The 15794-nt window shown below is 47.1% G+C and overlaps 2 protein-coding genes across 7 annotated transcripts; one reads left to right on the top strand and one right to left on the bottom strand.

The window, feature by feature from the left end:
- Positions 1-381: 381 nt before the first annotated feature.
- TLCD3A (TLC domain containing 3A) lies at positions 382-9336 on the bottom strand. Of its 6 annotated transcripts, XM_025280917.3 has the most exons (5): positions 9063-9326; positions 8534-8617; positions 4495-4699; positions 2993-3088; positions 382-2083 (listed from the first exon to the last, which is right to left on the bottom strand). In XM_025280917.3, exons 1-5 carry the CDS (start codon positions 9182-9184, stop codon positions 1814-1816), a joined length of 777 nt encoding a protein of 258 aa, XP_025136702.1. In that variant the 5' UTR covers positions 9185-9326; the 3' UTR covers positions 382-1813. The 6 variants fall into 6 exon arrangements, 5 of the variants coding, with proteins under 5 accessions (XP_025136702.1, XP_044796536.1, XP_025136703.1 ...); XM_044940601.2 differs by lacking the exon at positions 2993-3088; XM_025280918.3 differs by lacking the exon at positions 8534-8617.
- Positions 9191-14509, top strand: LOC112583767 (neural Wiskott-Aldrich syndrome protein). The gene is made up of 2 exons (XM_025280922.3): positions 9191-9733; positions 13962-14509. The coding sequence occupies exons 1-2, from the start codon at positions 9343-9345 to the stop codon at positions 14003-14005; spliced, it is 435 nt and encodes a 144-aa protein (XP_025136707.2). The 5' UTR covers positions 9191-9342; the 3' UTR covers positions 14006-14509.
- The last annotated feature ends 1285 nt before the right edge of the window (positions 14510-15794 follow it).

The raw sequence follows: 15794 nt of genomic DNA, 5'->3' as shown, positions 1-15794 counted from the left end.
GTTTAATTGGGAGGCAAGGAAGGACAGATCCATACTCCCCATCATAGTGAGGCAGTATTCGGGTTCCCTCCTGCTTCCTTAAGGTTCGGGTTCGGGTTAGTGGGCTGGCTCTGTCTGTGGCCTACAATCGGGTTTCCACCCTCCTGACTCCTAGTTGGGATTCACCTAGGAAGAGAAGAAAGGGCCTGAAGTTATGTGACCACTGGGTGTGAAGTCGAGAACCCTTGGCACCATGAATTACAGAAACACTTTAGAGTGAGGTATGAACGAGGCCCTCCTAGAGGCTGAAAGTGTTCACACATCCCTTCCCCGCAACAGCCCACCTCTGCCAGTTGCATGGATAAGAACACAGACCAGAAACACAGACACACAGTCACTTACTGGAAGTCGGCATGAATGTATTTCACAAATGAGAATTAAGTTGGAAAATATTAGTGCAATTTAATCACCACAGGGGTGATTAGTAAAGATATACTAATAGTAAACAAAACAGTAAAAAAATTACAGCATTTTTTTTAAATGGCACCCATTAAAGACCGAAAGAGTCAAAATTTGAGACACTGTCACACATTCAGTACTTTAAAAAGTTCACAGACAACAATGAATTAAAAGGCACTTTTAAAAAAAAAATCTAGATTTTCACTACCATTTGGGAAGAAATTCTATGGTAGCAGTTTCTAAAATCCTTTCTTACTGTTAAGGAATAATTAGTGTTGGCACCAGAGGATGCTATTTGCAAATGGTAGGTAGGAGTCAGTCCACAGGACATATTTGGGCCAGGGCTGTCTTGCCCTCTTGCTCTCCAGCCTTCTGTGGCTAAATGGTGGTAACTCAGAGAGGAACAGGCTTTGGACCACAAGCTCTGGCTTATCAGGAGGCCGTCTAGATGAGACACCTCACGGTTTGGAATACTGAAGTCCATCCTACTCCATAGGAAAAGGAGTGTCAAAGAGTGGGGTCACCCAGTGAATAGCTCAGCAGCCGTCATCTTGTGTTACCCCTGTAGTTTTTAACAAGAGCATCCTGTATGTGTGGATATGGGGGAAGCTGGGCTTGAGGGTGCTTAAAAAGGGAACAGTATCTTACCCATTGACAACAAGCTCATAAGTTTGACATTGGTCTTTCCAAGTCAGCCTGCAGAGGTGCTGACCCATGGGCCTTCCTACCTATTCAGGTGCTTCAGGCTCCCATCCCTGCCTCCTACTGCACCCCGCCAGAGAGACTTCTGATTGGAAGTCAGTAGACAGGATTTATGTTGGCACATGGATGAGAGAATGAGGCAAAGGACCCAACGGGTTATTTAGTAAACAATAAAAAAAACTACCTACCCACAGTGATTTTTCCCAGGCCAGCATTACAAAAAATTACATAAAGAACCAAGTCATCACTTGCTTCTGCTGGCCCAGCTTGTAGATACTGCCCTGAGTGGTTGGAAAGGTGGAGAGCCACCAATATTAGGACCAGGCAGGTGCCCAGCTGCTTAGCACCTTGGTACCCCTTTCTCCACACCCCCTGTTTCTACCTCCCAGAGCCCTGGAGGTAAGACCCAAGGAAGGATCCTTGGGCTTTGCATTAAAACCACCTCGCTGCCAGTGGAGCTCTGACAGGATCCAACAGTTGTTACTAAGGGAAAAAGTGCTTTTGCAAAAGGGGCAGGTTAGAAGAGGGGGGTGATAGTGAATATCCTTTAGAAAAACTCAAATCCATCTGCTGAACAATACCCAAAAGGCTGAGGCCACCCGAGACACAATTTGCAATTTGGTCCAGGGAATACTGAGTGGAGGCGGCCTCACTGCCTGACTCATGGGAGCCGTCAACTGTCCTTTTTGGCTGGAGGAACATCAAAGAGCCGGGCTGCCTTTTTGCACAGCAGAGAGAACCAGTAGATCTGTGGCGCGATGAGGAAAGCATTGGCCACGTTGCAGTGGAAAGGAATGTGGAAGGGCACTCGGAGCAGGCTCAGGCCCTGCTGCCGGCCGTAGGACCAGTACATGAAAGGGAAGAGGAGGATCCGACACAAGAAGAAAGTGGTCAGCGTGAGGATTCCGTTCACCTTGTACAGCAAGGAGTGCTGCCGCTGTAGCTGCAAAAGAAGAGGGAAGGAGAAAGCAAGGTCACCTTCGGGTTGTGACTAGCCTGAGTCCCACAATGTACAGGCCAAGCGTCTCCTTTTCCAACACTTGTAGAAAAGATGATTAAGTACTGCTGTATTGATACATGCTTACGGCCCCATATTTTTTCCGGCAGTGATATGAAAGCCACCCAGCTGACAGGAGCCCGGAAACAGCAGATTAGAAAATCTGTGGACTTCCCTGGTGGTCCAGTGGTTAAGAATCCGCCGGCCAATGCAGGGGACACGGACTCAATCCCTGGTCTGGGAAGATTCCACATGCCTCGGGGCAACTAAGCCCGAGTGCCACAACTACTGAGTCCTCACACAGGAGAAGCGACAATGAGAAGCCCACGCACAAGGCTGAGTAGCCCCCAGCCGCTGCAACTAGAGGAAAACAACTCGAGAGCACCAGTGAAGACCCAGTGCAACCGAAACAATTTTAAAAACACTTACGACCAGGAAAAATTATATATAAAGTGAAAGTCACTCAGTCATGTCCGACTGTGCGATTCCATGGACTGTAGCCCACAAGGCTCCTCTGTCCGTGAAATTCTCCAGGCAAGAATACTGGAGTGAGTAGCCATTTTCTTCTCCAGAGGATGTTCCCCACCCAGGGATTAAACCTGGGTCTCCTGGATTGCAGGAAGATTCTTTACTGTCTGAGCCACCATAAAGAACTGGATCAAATGTGAAATCAAACATACAATTTCACCCCCACTGGCTTTGAAGACCAACTGACCTTTAAGTCTGTTCAGGGGGTCTCCTACCCCACTATTCGTAGCACTAAAGGGATTTCTCCAATCACTCCCACTCCTAATCTCCAAGGAAAAGCAGAGTCAGTTCCCTTGGCATTATTTCTGCCACCCCACCCATACATGCCTGGATCAGAATTCTGCCCAGCGATACAAATGGAGTGCTCAGTTCTGCTGTGAAGATGCAGCCGACAAAGAAGTCCCCAAGCTCTCCCCTGAGCTTCTGCAGACGAAAAGAGGAAAGGGGAAATAAGTAATGGAGGTTGAGGAGCCACCGGAAGGAAGGTTCTTAACTGGGGCTATTGGAAAGGGTAACCTTGAGCAACCGTGTGGGGGCGGGGATGGGGAGTGGGGGGAAGTACTCAATGGGCTGGTGCAGACCAGCTCACACTGGGGGGCCTCCACAGTGCCTGGAATCCCCAGGGTCCAAAGGCAACCGCTGGACTTTCGGGTGTCCACTTAGTCCTGCCAAGGGCACTGAAGCCAGATCAGTTCCATAAAATGCGTGCCAGGCCTCATGCTTGATGTTAGGGTCCCAACAGAGAGTCTTGTCAACATCACGCCCTCTTGCTTCTCCTCTTATCCTTTCAGGAAAGCAGCACAGTGTACCCCCGAGAGGAGGTATAGAAACTCTCAGAGCCCCACTTTCTTCATCTACCATAGAGGGCTAACAGTCTCTCTAATTATCACGTCTGATTGCTTGAGTGTGTGCTAAGTTGCTTCAGTCGTGTCTGACTCCTTGCAACCCCATGGACTGTAGCCGCCAGGTTCCTCTGCCCATGGGATTCTCCAGGCAAGAATACTGGAGTGGGTTGCTGTTTCCTCCTCCAGGGGATCTTCCCGACCCAGGGATCAAACGCTCGTCTCCTGTGGCTCCTGCATTGCAGGCGGATACTGCTGAGCAACCAGGGAACTCATGTCTAATTATTTCTAATAATTTCTAATGATTATTAGAAAGCTGTGAGTTTTTAAACCAAGCACCTGTCACCCGGTAGGTCCTCGGGAATGACTCATTACCCACTCTGCATTCCCATTTCTCTTCCTTGTTGGGTGAGGTTTTTTATGGGGGGAAAAAAGCAGATTGGGGAAGAAATTAAGAGACTGTTTTGAGAGTCTCTGCTTTTGTGACATCAAAATAATGTATACAGCCCTCTCTGTGTACTATTAGGGCAAATAACCAGTTGATGGAGCTACTCTCATTTCTTTAAACAGTCTTTATGTTGTATATTGGTTTTTATCTTTAAAAAAATTTTTTTTTATTATTTTACCATGCCAGGTCTTAGTTGCAGCATGTGGGATCTAGTTCTCTGACCAGGGATCGAACCCAGGCTCCCTGTACTGGGAGTTTGGAGTTTTAGCCACTGGATCACTAGGGAAGTCCCTTGTTTTTATCTTCAATGAACTAAAGGCAGACCCTTTGACAAATGCTGGAGAAGCCCTGAGGGCTAGGGGATCACCAGTGAGGAGGACCAGAAGTTTCAGATGTAATTCCTCCCTACACTGTGGCAGCAGCTGGCAGGAGGGCGGCAGGTGAGGCAGCAAAGGGGAGGAAAAGGGGGAATCTGATGGTCGGGGTGCCCGGTTCAACAAGAGGAACGAGTGACCTGGTGGCTGTCGGGAGGCCATTACCTGGGCAATGGGCACAAGGACAAGCAGAATGAACACGTGGTGTGTGATCATGAGGCGGTTTTTGCTTAGGAAGTTTCGAAAAATGGTGAGGGAATGTTTGCTGCTCTGGTCCCCGGCTCGATACCATTCACAGAGGTACATGGCGTAGGTGTCATAGATCATGTAGGGAATCAAAAACCAGACATACTCTCGAGCAAGCCAGTGCCTGAAAGAAAGCATATACACGGTCCAGGAAGTAATTATGGGTATCAACTCTGAAGGCTCACAGCCAGCCTCCACTTAAACACATTTGCTTTGGCTTTGTACCTCATCAGCTGTCTTGACCCCAGATATTTTACAGTGAAGATGCTGGAACTGACAGGGCGAGTGAACAACTTTCTTTAAATTTACAGGGCAAACTTCTAAGTGCCAAAGGCTTAGAAAGCAAGGATTCCCTCAGCACCCTGTGTTTCGGTGACTTGCCATCACTATTTGCCTACTCGTTTGTAATGGATTTTCTGGTACTGCAATACAGGCTGACTTTGAGGTAGATACCTCTAGCAATGATTCAGTCACCCCACCAAGAAACTGGTTTGGAAGGTGGCCCACATCCCAAATCCAATATTTCCAGTTTTACTCCACTTGTTACTCAGCAGTTGAGTTTCTCTTAACATCTGTTTGCAACCCCACTCTAGGGAGTTTCTGGGAAGTGGCCCTGGCCATTTTCTTTATAACTGCACAACTGAACTCAGTGTCACTCATTAAGAAAAACGTGTCTGGAAACGAGCCCAGATCTCAAGGACTACCTTACATCGGACAGATACCCAAAGAGAACCCAGGACAAAAGACAAGTGTTCCCATTTACTTGTCCAAAGGGGTTGAATCAATATTTGCTAAGTCAAAATGATAGTTTTATCACTGTCCCAGAGCAGATTTGAAGGGAAGTCTCTACATAATTTTGGAAATTTTGGTCCCAAAAGAGCCATTCTACAGAAAATATATGTGAAAAAAAATTAAAATGATGTACTATCTGGAGAAGGATTAGACTCACCAAATCAGCTAAGTTTAACAGCGCGCCCACGTGTTTGGTAGATGAAACATTTCACTGTTATGTGGCTGAGACTACCCAAACATCAGAATCGCCTGCAGTGATTGTTCAGGGCTTGATATCCCAGAGACGACACATGGTGTGCCAAGGGCCTCACATCTGTATCTTTACCTTTGTCCCGGGTGACTTAACCAAAGGAGCCCATCCACTGAACAGGGAACATTGGGAATATAGAGAGTGCCATTCACATTCCGGTTCCTGAATCATTCCACACTTACCACAGCAAAACTCAAGAATGAGTAAGCTGTGAAAGAGGCAAACAAGTAATGGCAAATTTAATATTCATGCAGGTAAATTAACAGCCAAGTTCCACGGAGGTAAAAAAAGATGCAATATTTATTCTACTGCCCATCTGTGGTCTCCACCCCTTTCTTGAAGCAATCCCAATTAAAACAACTATGAACAGCTACTAGAAGCTCAGCTGAAATATAACTGACCTCTCCCCTTGAGCGAATCCCAGGGTTTTAAAATTTTGCACACGGTACCAATTCAATAAGATGAGAAAGTGTGGCTGTCAGAAGAATTCCCCAAAGATTTACTAGCAAGCAATCTGGATTATAATCTTAGCTACCACTAGCCTGGACCTGAACTACTTCTTTTATTAAATGAAGATAATAATCCTTGTCTTACTTCCCTGATAAAGTCATTGTGAAGATTAGAAAGTCAAAAGTATGAGAGTCCTTTTATTTATTTACTTATTGGCCATACCGCCATGGCTTGTGGGATCTTAGTTCTCCAAGCAGGGGTTGAACCTGGGCCCTTGGCAGTGAACGCATGCAGTCCTGACCACTGGACCTCCAGGAAATTCCTGATGAGAGTCCTTTTATTTTACTTTTTAAATTATATGTGTTTATTTTGGGCTGTGGTGGGTCCTCATCACCGCGCAGGCTTTTCTCCAGTTGCGGTGAGCTGGGGCTACTCTTTGCAATGGTTCTCGTTTCAGAGCTTGGGCTCTAGGGCTAGAGGACTTCAGTAGTCGCAGCTCCTGGGCTCCAGAGCACAGGCTCTACAGGTGTGGTGCATGGGTTCCGTTGCTCCGCAGCATGTGGGATCTTCCCAGATCAGGGATTGAACCTGTGTCTCCTGCATTGGCAGGCAGATTCTTTACCACTGAGCCACTGGTGAGCCCTGAGAGTCCTTTTAAATGTAAAAAGTACTGTCCAAATGTAAGTGCTTAGGGAATTCCCTGGTGGTCCTCTGTTTAGGACCCTACGCTGTCACTGCTGGCAGATCACTGGTCAGGGAACTAAGATCTAGCAAGCCTCACAGTATGGCCAAAACAAACAAACAAACAAAAGTAAGTGCTTAAATAGAGAAACTGCCTAGAGTTGTGACTCTCAGCCCTTTTAAGGATCTGGATCTCTTTAAGATGATGATGAAAGCCCTGGCCCCACACCACATTCTGCATATAATTTGGGAAGATTCATAGACACCTCCTCCTACCTACAGACATTCTATATGAAGGCCTAAAGTTCAAGGGCATATGATAGAAACATATTTGGATGAACAGACTATGAATCCCGAAGGCTTATTCCCTGCCCCCAGATGATCTAGGTGCCTTTAGAGCATCCTTGTACATCCATGTAAGGTGAGGGTGGTGTCTGTCTCCATTCTGCAAGCAGAGAATGAATCTAAGGCATAAAGTTACACAAAAGAAGGACCCTGAAAGCCAAACGCAGATGCCCAAGCTCCTGAGACACAGGGCTAAAGAACTGAAAGGTAATCGTGTGCAGACCTCTTTTCTGAAATGTGTAGCAGCTCTCTGCAGCTTGCCCAGGAGTGCTGTGGGGCTGCATCTGCCTTTATCTCTGCAAAGGAGGCGCGTGTCAAGTTTGACCTGACAGACTAGAGTGAGGGAGCTTGCTCCACCATCAGAAAATGCTCAATTAAAATACATATTGAATCCAGCCAAGCAAAAGCTGTTAGCCTTAGATGTATGCAGTCAGTCACTTGACCTGTCTTCTCTCAGCATCTACAGTGTGTTGCCAATAGCTGGTCTTGTCTAAAAAGAGGCAAAAGAAGAAAAGCACAAACATTACGATGGCAGGACAAATCCCAAGTAAGATCTGGGCATGGAATCTGCAGGCCACAGTGAGTTAGATGCCCCACTCAGGCTCCCCTGCCATTCCAGTCCAAACAGGTAAAAAGCAGGGCATTAAAGCAAGTCACCATGAGAAAGGGATCAGGACAGGCTATTAACTTTCCCCGCACATTTGACAGCCGCTCTTCAATTTATCTGTGAGGAAGAAAGAGTGATTCTGAGAAGACAAATGAAAAGGATGGCTTTAAAAGTGGGGGGTGAGATGGTGGGAACCACCATTGCACAGGTCTAAATACTATACAAAGTAAAGTCCATGTCTTTATGATATGTTTTACCAGATGCACATTTGCTGCCCCAGCCCTGGACTGAGCTCTAACACACACAGGAGTCAGTTTTCCAAAAGCTCCAGAAAACTCTTCATCACCTTCATCTTTCAGAGGAAAGAGGAAAGTAGCATTTATAAGGAAAGGGATGAGGTGTTTTGTTCCTTTCCTTAGGAGGGCTCTGCTAACCACCCTGGACATACCTTGGCTCTGGAGTCCAGAGCAGAACCCCAGGGAGGTCATTTAAAAGCATCAAAAGCCTTACTTTCACTTGTAAGTAATTTTCACATGTATCAATCGCATAAAGAACTTGGGTCGATAGACCACACTGTCCTCTAATACACCTTAAATGAGACTCAAGTCTCTAAATGGCATTCTCTAGCATTTATTTCTAAGCTGGCGATGCTGAAGAAGGTGAGGAGAGGAGGGAACGAACTATGGTGCCCAAGTTTCACCCATTAATCAGCTGTCTGCTGGCTTACGCTGATAAAGAACCAGTGCCTGGGAGCCACTCAACTGTGGAAACCTCCAAAGAGTCTGGGGCTGTGATTTGTGTAGCTTTCAATCGGCATCCGCATCAGATGTTACCTGTCGGTGATCACGTCGCTGCAGGAGCGGATGACGATGATCCCAGACCCGGTGGCCAACACAGCCTGTGCTGATGAAACCAGCCTAACGTGCGGCAGAAAAGAGAAACGGGGTGGGGTAGGGTGGTGAAGAGCGCCCTCAATCCAGTCTCACGGACAGCATGAAGCCAGAACCCTGCAGACTGACTTTCCCCAGGCTGCCGGGGCAGCGAGGGCCGCCACCCCGCTCCCGACCCTCAAAGCCATTGGTAGATGGCCGAGGTCGGGTCATCAGCGCGGGCAGCCGACCCCCGCTTCTGGCCACCCCCACCCCTCCCCGGCAACCGCCTCCAGACACCTCCGTCTTCCTCCGTCCCTCCGGGGCAGGACGCACAGGGTCCTCGGAGCGCTCTGGCCGGCACCGCGGAGGGGCGAGGACCCGGGAGGCAGCCCCCTCGCTTCCTGTCGCCCCCCTTTTCCGCCCTGGGCTCGGCGCGGGGCGGGCGCGGCCGGGGCGGATAGCCGGGTGGCGACGCGGGCTCGCCCCGTACCTGGTGCTGATCATCACGCAGTCGTGGTGGGTCCAGGCGGGCCGCGCGCGCCGCAGCCCCCAGGTGCAGACCCCGAAGAGCCCCGGGAAGAAGAGCGAGCCCCAGGCCAGCGGCAGCAGCATGGGTGCTTGGGCTCTGCCGCCTCGCTCGGCGCCCTCGGCGTGGCTCGGTTGGCTCCGCGCGCGCGGCTCGGGGACTGGCGCGGCCCGCCCGCCCCTATTTCTACCCCCCGCTCTCCGCTCCCGTCCCGGCCCGCCGCGAATCTGCCCGCCGCCGGGCGATGGCCCGGAGCTCGCGGCGCCACTCCCCGCGTGACCAGGCCGCGGACCGCGATAGGCGCGGGCCGGCCGGGCGGGGCGGGGTCTCGCCGCCGCCGCCCCTGGGCCGGAGGCTGCCCCGGCTTCCTCGGCCGGCCGGCGAGTGGGCGGCGGCGGGACCTACTGCCCGCCGGGCCCTGAGCGCGCCGATGCTGCGCCCCCGACCCGCGGCGCGCCAGTGGCCGCCGCCCGGCCGAGGCCGTGGGGGCAGCGCCGAGGCTCTCGCGGCTTCTGTTCCGTCACTGCGGACGCCTCCCCCTCCCGCGGGGACCCGCGCGGCCAACCAACCGCCTCGCACCTGCCCTCCCCAGCCCCGGGCCAGGCAGTGGGTGGGGGAGGACCCGAGAGAGCCAGGTAGGAAAAGGCGCCGGGCCGGGACCCCCAGAGCAGCGGGGTGGGGTGAGCCGCGGGCCAGGGGCGTGGCCCGGCGCTATCCGGGCGGTGGGCGTCTCTCAGGCGAAGGGAGGAGAGGGCGGGTGGGCTGGTGGCGTCCGCCTGCGCGGCTTGTCTATGAAGCACTCTAGCTTCCAAGTGGGATTCTTAAGGAAATGGTCTCTCTGCCGGCCAAAGATGGCTTTTCCACGTCCTGCCAACTGCTCAACTTTCTCCAGGGGAGCATCGCTCCGAGAAACATGAAATCCTGAATCCAGCAGTTCCTCTCTCAAACCCCACAGGGCGGTGGGGTCTCAGTATTGCGGTGCTGTCTCTTGGCTTAGGGGCAAGATACCATCCCGCCCTGGTGACTGTTGTTGTTATTGTTATTGATAACGTCATCCTTATTTCAGAGTTCTTGGTCAGATGCCTTGGAATTGAGTGGAGTGAATCAAGCTGTTTTCACTCAGCACCAAACACAGAGCGCCAGTACATTAACTTGAGTACTACCGGCTTCTCTTCTCTTGGGATTTGCCAGAGTTTTACTTTGGTCTGTATTTTCCTCAGCTTACAAAGGGGAGCAAGACAATTCACTTACGTCTACAGCAATCGAAAGGTGCTATAGATCTCTTCAAATCACCATCATGCAAAATGCTGACCAAAGCCCTCTCAGAGGACTCTGGAAGAGATGGGCTCAGCCTCCCTGGGCCATTTTGCTCATTTGTGAAATTGAAGAGGCTGTATTACAAACCCTCTTAGGTTCTTCCTGCCTCCAAATCTTTAAGATTCTATGACTTTTATAAGCTAACATGATTTCTGTTAGATGCCAATTAAATTTTCTCTAACATCGCAGTTGCTGGTGTAGAAGCAGATATAGAATAAACACAGCTTTCAACATCTTCCTATATGTAGTTAAACTGAGAGATTTAGCTAACAGTAAGGAGAAGGCAGTGGCACCCCATTCCAGTACTCTTGCCTGGAAAATCCCATGGATGGAGGAGCCTGGTAGGCTGCAGTCCATGGGGTTGGGAAGAGTTGGACACGACTGAGCGACTTCACTTTCACGCATTGGAGAAGGAAATGGCAACCCACTCCAGTGTTCTTGCCTGGAGAATCCCAGGGACAGGGGAGCCTGGTGGGCTGCCGTCTATGGGGTCGCACAGAGTCGAACACGACTCAAGTGACTAAGCAGCAGCAGCAGCAGCAAGGAAGCAGAAGGGGGCTTCCCTGATGGCTCAGCAGTAAAGAGCCTGCCTGCAGCCTGCAGTACAAGAGACCTGGGTTTGATCCCTGGGTCAGGAAGATCCCCAGGAGGCCAGCATGGCAACCCACTCCAGTACTCCTGCCTAGAGAATCCCAGGGACAGAGGAACCTGGCAGGCTGCACTCCATAGGGTTGCACAGAGTTGAACACGACTGAAGTGATAAGCAGCAGCAGCAGCAGCAAGAAAGCAGAAAACCCAAAGAAAAGTCTGATATTTCTTCTACTGAGGGCAACATCTCTGACTCCCCCATTCACTGCCAACACATTGGTAGAAATGTGAAAGATACTTCCATTTGGTAGCAAGTTATCTGGCAAATAAAAAGCTATCTGTATATTCTTATTTGCAGCTATCTGTAAACCTTCCATTCTCTCCGGAACAGCAAATCCTTCACTGCAATTTCCACTCCCTGCCCGTTTATCCCAGTCACCTCCAGCTCTCCCAGAGAGGGACAGTGGTCATAAGTCCTTGCTACTATCTCTTCTTAAAGGTATCAGCAACCTGCATCAACAATGAAATACTTCTAAGTGATGGGAATCAACAAGTTGTTTGTAGGGCTCTTAAGGAGTCTATGAAGGGAAAACAAAACAACATGTTTCATGCAGAGAAAATAACCAGTAAAATCAACTTCGAAAACCATGCTCATGAAGTCACTAAAATGTTTAGGTTGAATCACCAGAAGGGCAACAAGCATAAACATGAGCCTTGGCTTTTCAAGTGATCCAAAAACCCCTATGGGCAAATGATAAAGTTGAGTAAAAAGTATCAAAAAAAATTTTTTTCAACACAAACTTCCACTATCCCTTCAAAAGTCTTGAGCCAAAGGATTCTTCCTGTAAGAAGGAATCTGTCTCCAGGCAGGTTTCTAAGTTCATTTTCTGAACTGCCTTTGCATTTGTGTAGTATGCATATTGGTTTTTATTTATACACTCTTTCTTCAAAATAGGACCACGTCGGGAATTTCCTGTCTGTCCAGTGGTTAGGACTCGGTGCTCGTTTGGGGAACTACAATCCCGCAAGCTGCATGATGTGACAAAAAAAACACAACAAAAAAACAGGATATTTTTGTTTTGTTCCCTAAGTTACACCTGGCACATTGCAAATGCTCGAGAAATGTGTGATACTTTTTAAAGCTAATGCTTATTGAGTACTCATAATATGCCAGGTACTGGATCCAACATTTTGCATGCATTATCTCATTGTTCGTCATGAAAAATCTATTACCCTCACTCAGCATGAGTGAGTGAGTGAGTGTATGTGTGTCTGTCTGCAAAATGAGACCCAAAGCAACTAAAATATCGCTAAGGTCAGACTGCTGGTAGCAGCGCTGGGATTTAAATTCAGTATTTTCTGCCTTCAAGGTCAATGTACTTAATGATTATTCTGCCATCAAACTTGATAAGCAAGGAGAGAGTAATTCTTTTTCACAATGTGGTTTTGGATTAGTAAACATTGTTCCTAATTGTTTTCCCACAAACAGAAATGTATGGGGTGGAGTTTATGGGCTCTGATGCCATTATTAACACCATTTTATATTTATATATAACTATAATTTTTCAAAGCATTTTACATGTATTATCTGACTTGGTTCTCAAAATAACCAACCCAGTGAGGTAGATAAGCATATTATTTTCACTTTATAGATAAGAAAACTTAGGTACAAATGGTAAATAGAATTGCCGCTCTATGAAGTGGCAAGACTCAAATTAGGAGCAGGACTCCTGATTCATGTTCCAGTGTGATTTCAACTACTTCACGCCATAGGGTTGGGAAGAAATTTAAGGAGGTTTTAATTATACTTCCTTTGTGGGTTTCAGGAGTGAGGTTTGGGTTACTGGATGTTAAGACTTATTTACCTGATCAGAATCACACCCCTTGAATGGGAATCAATAAAGCTTCCAGTTTTGGAGGGCTGTGGTGGGATTTCTCAGTGGTTTCTTCTGCCACTGATCCTGCTTCTTGGTCCCCATCTCTCCCAGTACTTTAGATCCCAAGCTGGATACTGTCAGGAAGTAAGATACATGACTCTCCCCATATCTGCTCCCTGGCTTCTCCAGCCTTAAACTGAAAATTCCATATTTACTTGTAAAATACTTTGAGAATACTCAAGTGAATAGATTGCTGGGAGAAATATCAATAACCTCAGACATGCAGATCACACCACCCTTATGGCAGAAACCAAAGAAAAACTAAAGAGTCTCTTGATGAAGGTGAAAGAAGAAAGTGAAAAAGCTGGCTTAAAACTCAACATTCAAAAAACTAAGATCATGGCATCCGGTCCCATCACTTCATGGCAAATAGATGGGGAAACAATGGAAAACGACTGAGATTCACACATGAAACATCTTCACATTGAGCTCCTGAGCCAAAAGGGAACTTAGAGGTCTCCATCCACTCATCTACTTGAAAAATCACAACAAAGAAAATGGAAGTCTTTTGAAATAAAAATTGTTTTATTGAGAACCACACTTCCTTTCTGCATTAGGGACAGGTGAAGCAGAGACAGGGCAGGAAGGAGGATAAAAGGAGAAAAGAACTGATGGGAAGAGACATGGTAAGAAAGATACAGCACAGGAAGATCCATCAGAGGAGACTGAGATAGAAACAGTTACTGGGAATAAAAAAGGCCAAGCTCCAGCCTTCCACACAGGAAAACAGACATGGAGATACAGATCCAGAGATTGCAATTCACAAGAGGCGAACAAGGGGAAAAGGGCTGTAAGACACAGAGAAAAATGAAATGAGGTGGACAAAGAGAAAGAACGTGACTGCCGTTAATGGAACATCTCTCCCTTTAGGCTACCACCAGCAAAAGTGGCAACTTGGTCTTAGGACTCAGAGTGTGACCAGGAGGAAGTTGGTCACCTTCCTCTTTTTTCCCTCCTGTACTCTGTGCTCAGTAAGAACACCTGGTCAACGTGTCCACAGATCCCTATGTTTCTCCTACAGACCGAATGCTCCCGATGAGCAGGAGGGACCCGTCTATCCACTAGGAAGCCAGGACACCCAGCACCAGGGTTAGGATTAGAGATACCTGAGTGCCCCTTCTGGCTCTGCTGCTCCGAAGCTGTGTGACTTGGAGAAAACTACCTACTCTCCCCTGCAAATGGGCGTGCCTCTCTACCTGTCTCACAGGATGGCTGTGAGAATTAGGTAAGGTGTTTTCACAAATACATGTGAACTATATGCAACGCAGCAAACAGAATTGTTCTTTCTCTTGGTATCCCCACAGCACAGTAACTTGCTGTTAAGCTTCTCAGTAAACATCTATTAGGTCGGAGATGCCTGGCCTGAGCCAGCTTCCAGACTGCAGCTTCCTCAGTTTCATCCTGGACTGTTTGCAAAAGCAAACTGGGAGTCTGAGAAGTACAGTCACACTCAAGCACGTGGCTTCTGCAAACAGAGGCCACAGCTACACCCCACAGGGAAGTCTTTGCTTCTGTACACACTGATAATGATCCCTGTCAATAAAAAACATAATTTACACAAAGAGCTGATTATATAGTGCTTGCCTTTGTGTATTGCTTTATATTTTTCAAAGTCTTTTCACATATGCATTTCCTTTGCTTATAAACGCAAAACTTTGCTTGTTTGCAGATGGCCACACCTAGCTAAAGGTAGTCAACTTAAAACAATATTCCAGAATGTTGATCCATTAAGGAAATTAAAATCAGTTAAAACCAGCAAACAACAGATCAACAATTTTCAGTGTCTTCATGTCTCATCAGTAATTCCATAAAAGGATGATTTTGCTTATTCTATTTAACTAAACTCAGATAATTTCTTTGTCTTTTTTAGTTTTCTGATCATAAAAGTAATACTTTAAAAACTAAACAATGCCTAATATGGAAAATAATCATAAATAATGCTATCACTGAGATATTACTCTGAGATTATTAACAATTTTGTAGAATTCTTCCCAGTCTTCTTTATATGCATTTGTTATATATCTGAGGTCATGCTTTAATTATGAATATTAATATTTCACTTATCATAAGCATTTTCAATGTTGAATTTCACAAACCTGATTTTTAATGTCAGAAATGATTTTACATTTGAATTATTATAGATTATCTTTCAAAGTGGCTTTTCACTGGTTTTTAAAGAAATTCTTAACTGAGGGTGAGAGCAGGTTTGTTCGAAGATACACCTTGGCACACAAACTTAGGGCCTTCATCTTTTCTGGTAACTTTATCTTTAAAAATATTAAGATTCCCATCCTTACTCACACTCTCAGTTTCTGTTTATAAAGGGGCATCATAATATCAACAGAAACCCAAGCTCCTATTTAAGTATCTAGTCTTTTTCTCTTTATAGGCTGAGCTCTATTAACCTATGTAGTAAACTACAATTATGTAGGTGCTTGGTACTTAAGAAATGAACGAAGGAAAAGCATTCCTATTAAGCTAAGTGTGTGGTGTCTTTGGCCACGCACAGCCAATTTCAACCCCAAGAGTTAATTACAGCTCAGTAAGATTGTAGGTGAAAATCTAAATGGCTGGAAACTAAGAACAGTGCAGACAACTGTAATTCAAAAAGATCCATGCACCCCTGTGGTCATAGCAGCATTATTCACAATAGCCAAGACATGGAAGCAACCTAAATGCCCATCAGCTGATGAATGGATAGAGAAGATGTGCTACATATATACAATAGAACATTACTCAGCCATAAAAAGGAATGAAATATGCCATTCGCAGCAACACAGATGGACAGAGGGATTGTCGTACTAAGTGAAGTCAGAAAGAGAAAGACAAACGCCGTGTGATATCACTTACATGT

The sequence above is a fragment of the Bubalus bubalis genome, chromosome 3 (genome assembly GCF_019923935.1).
Source record: "Bubalus bubalis isolate 160015118507 breed Murrah chromosome 3, NDDB_SH_1, whole genome shotgun sequence".
Taxonomy (NCBI): Eukaryota; Metazoa; Chordata; class Mammalia; order Artiodactyla; family Bovidae; genus Bubalus; species Bubalus bubalis.
The sequence above is the reverse complement of the archived record's forward strand: the minus strand, read 5'-3'. Positions and strand labels throughout refer to the sequence as shown.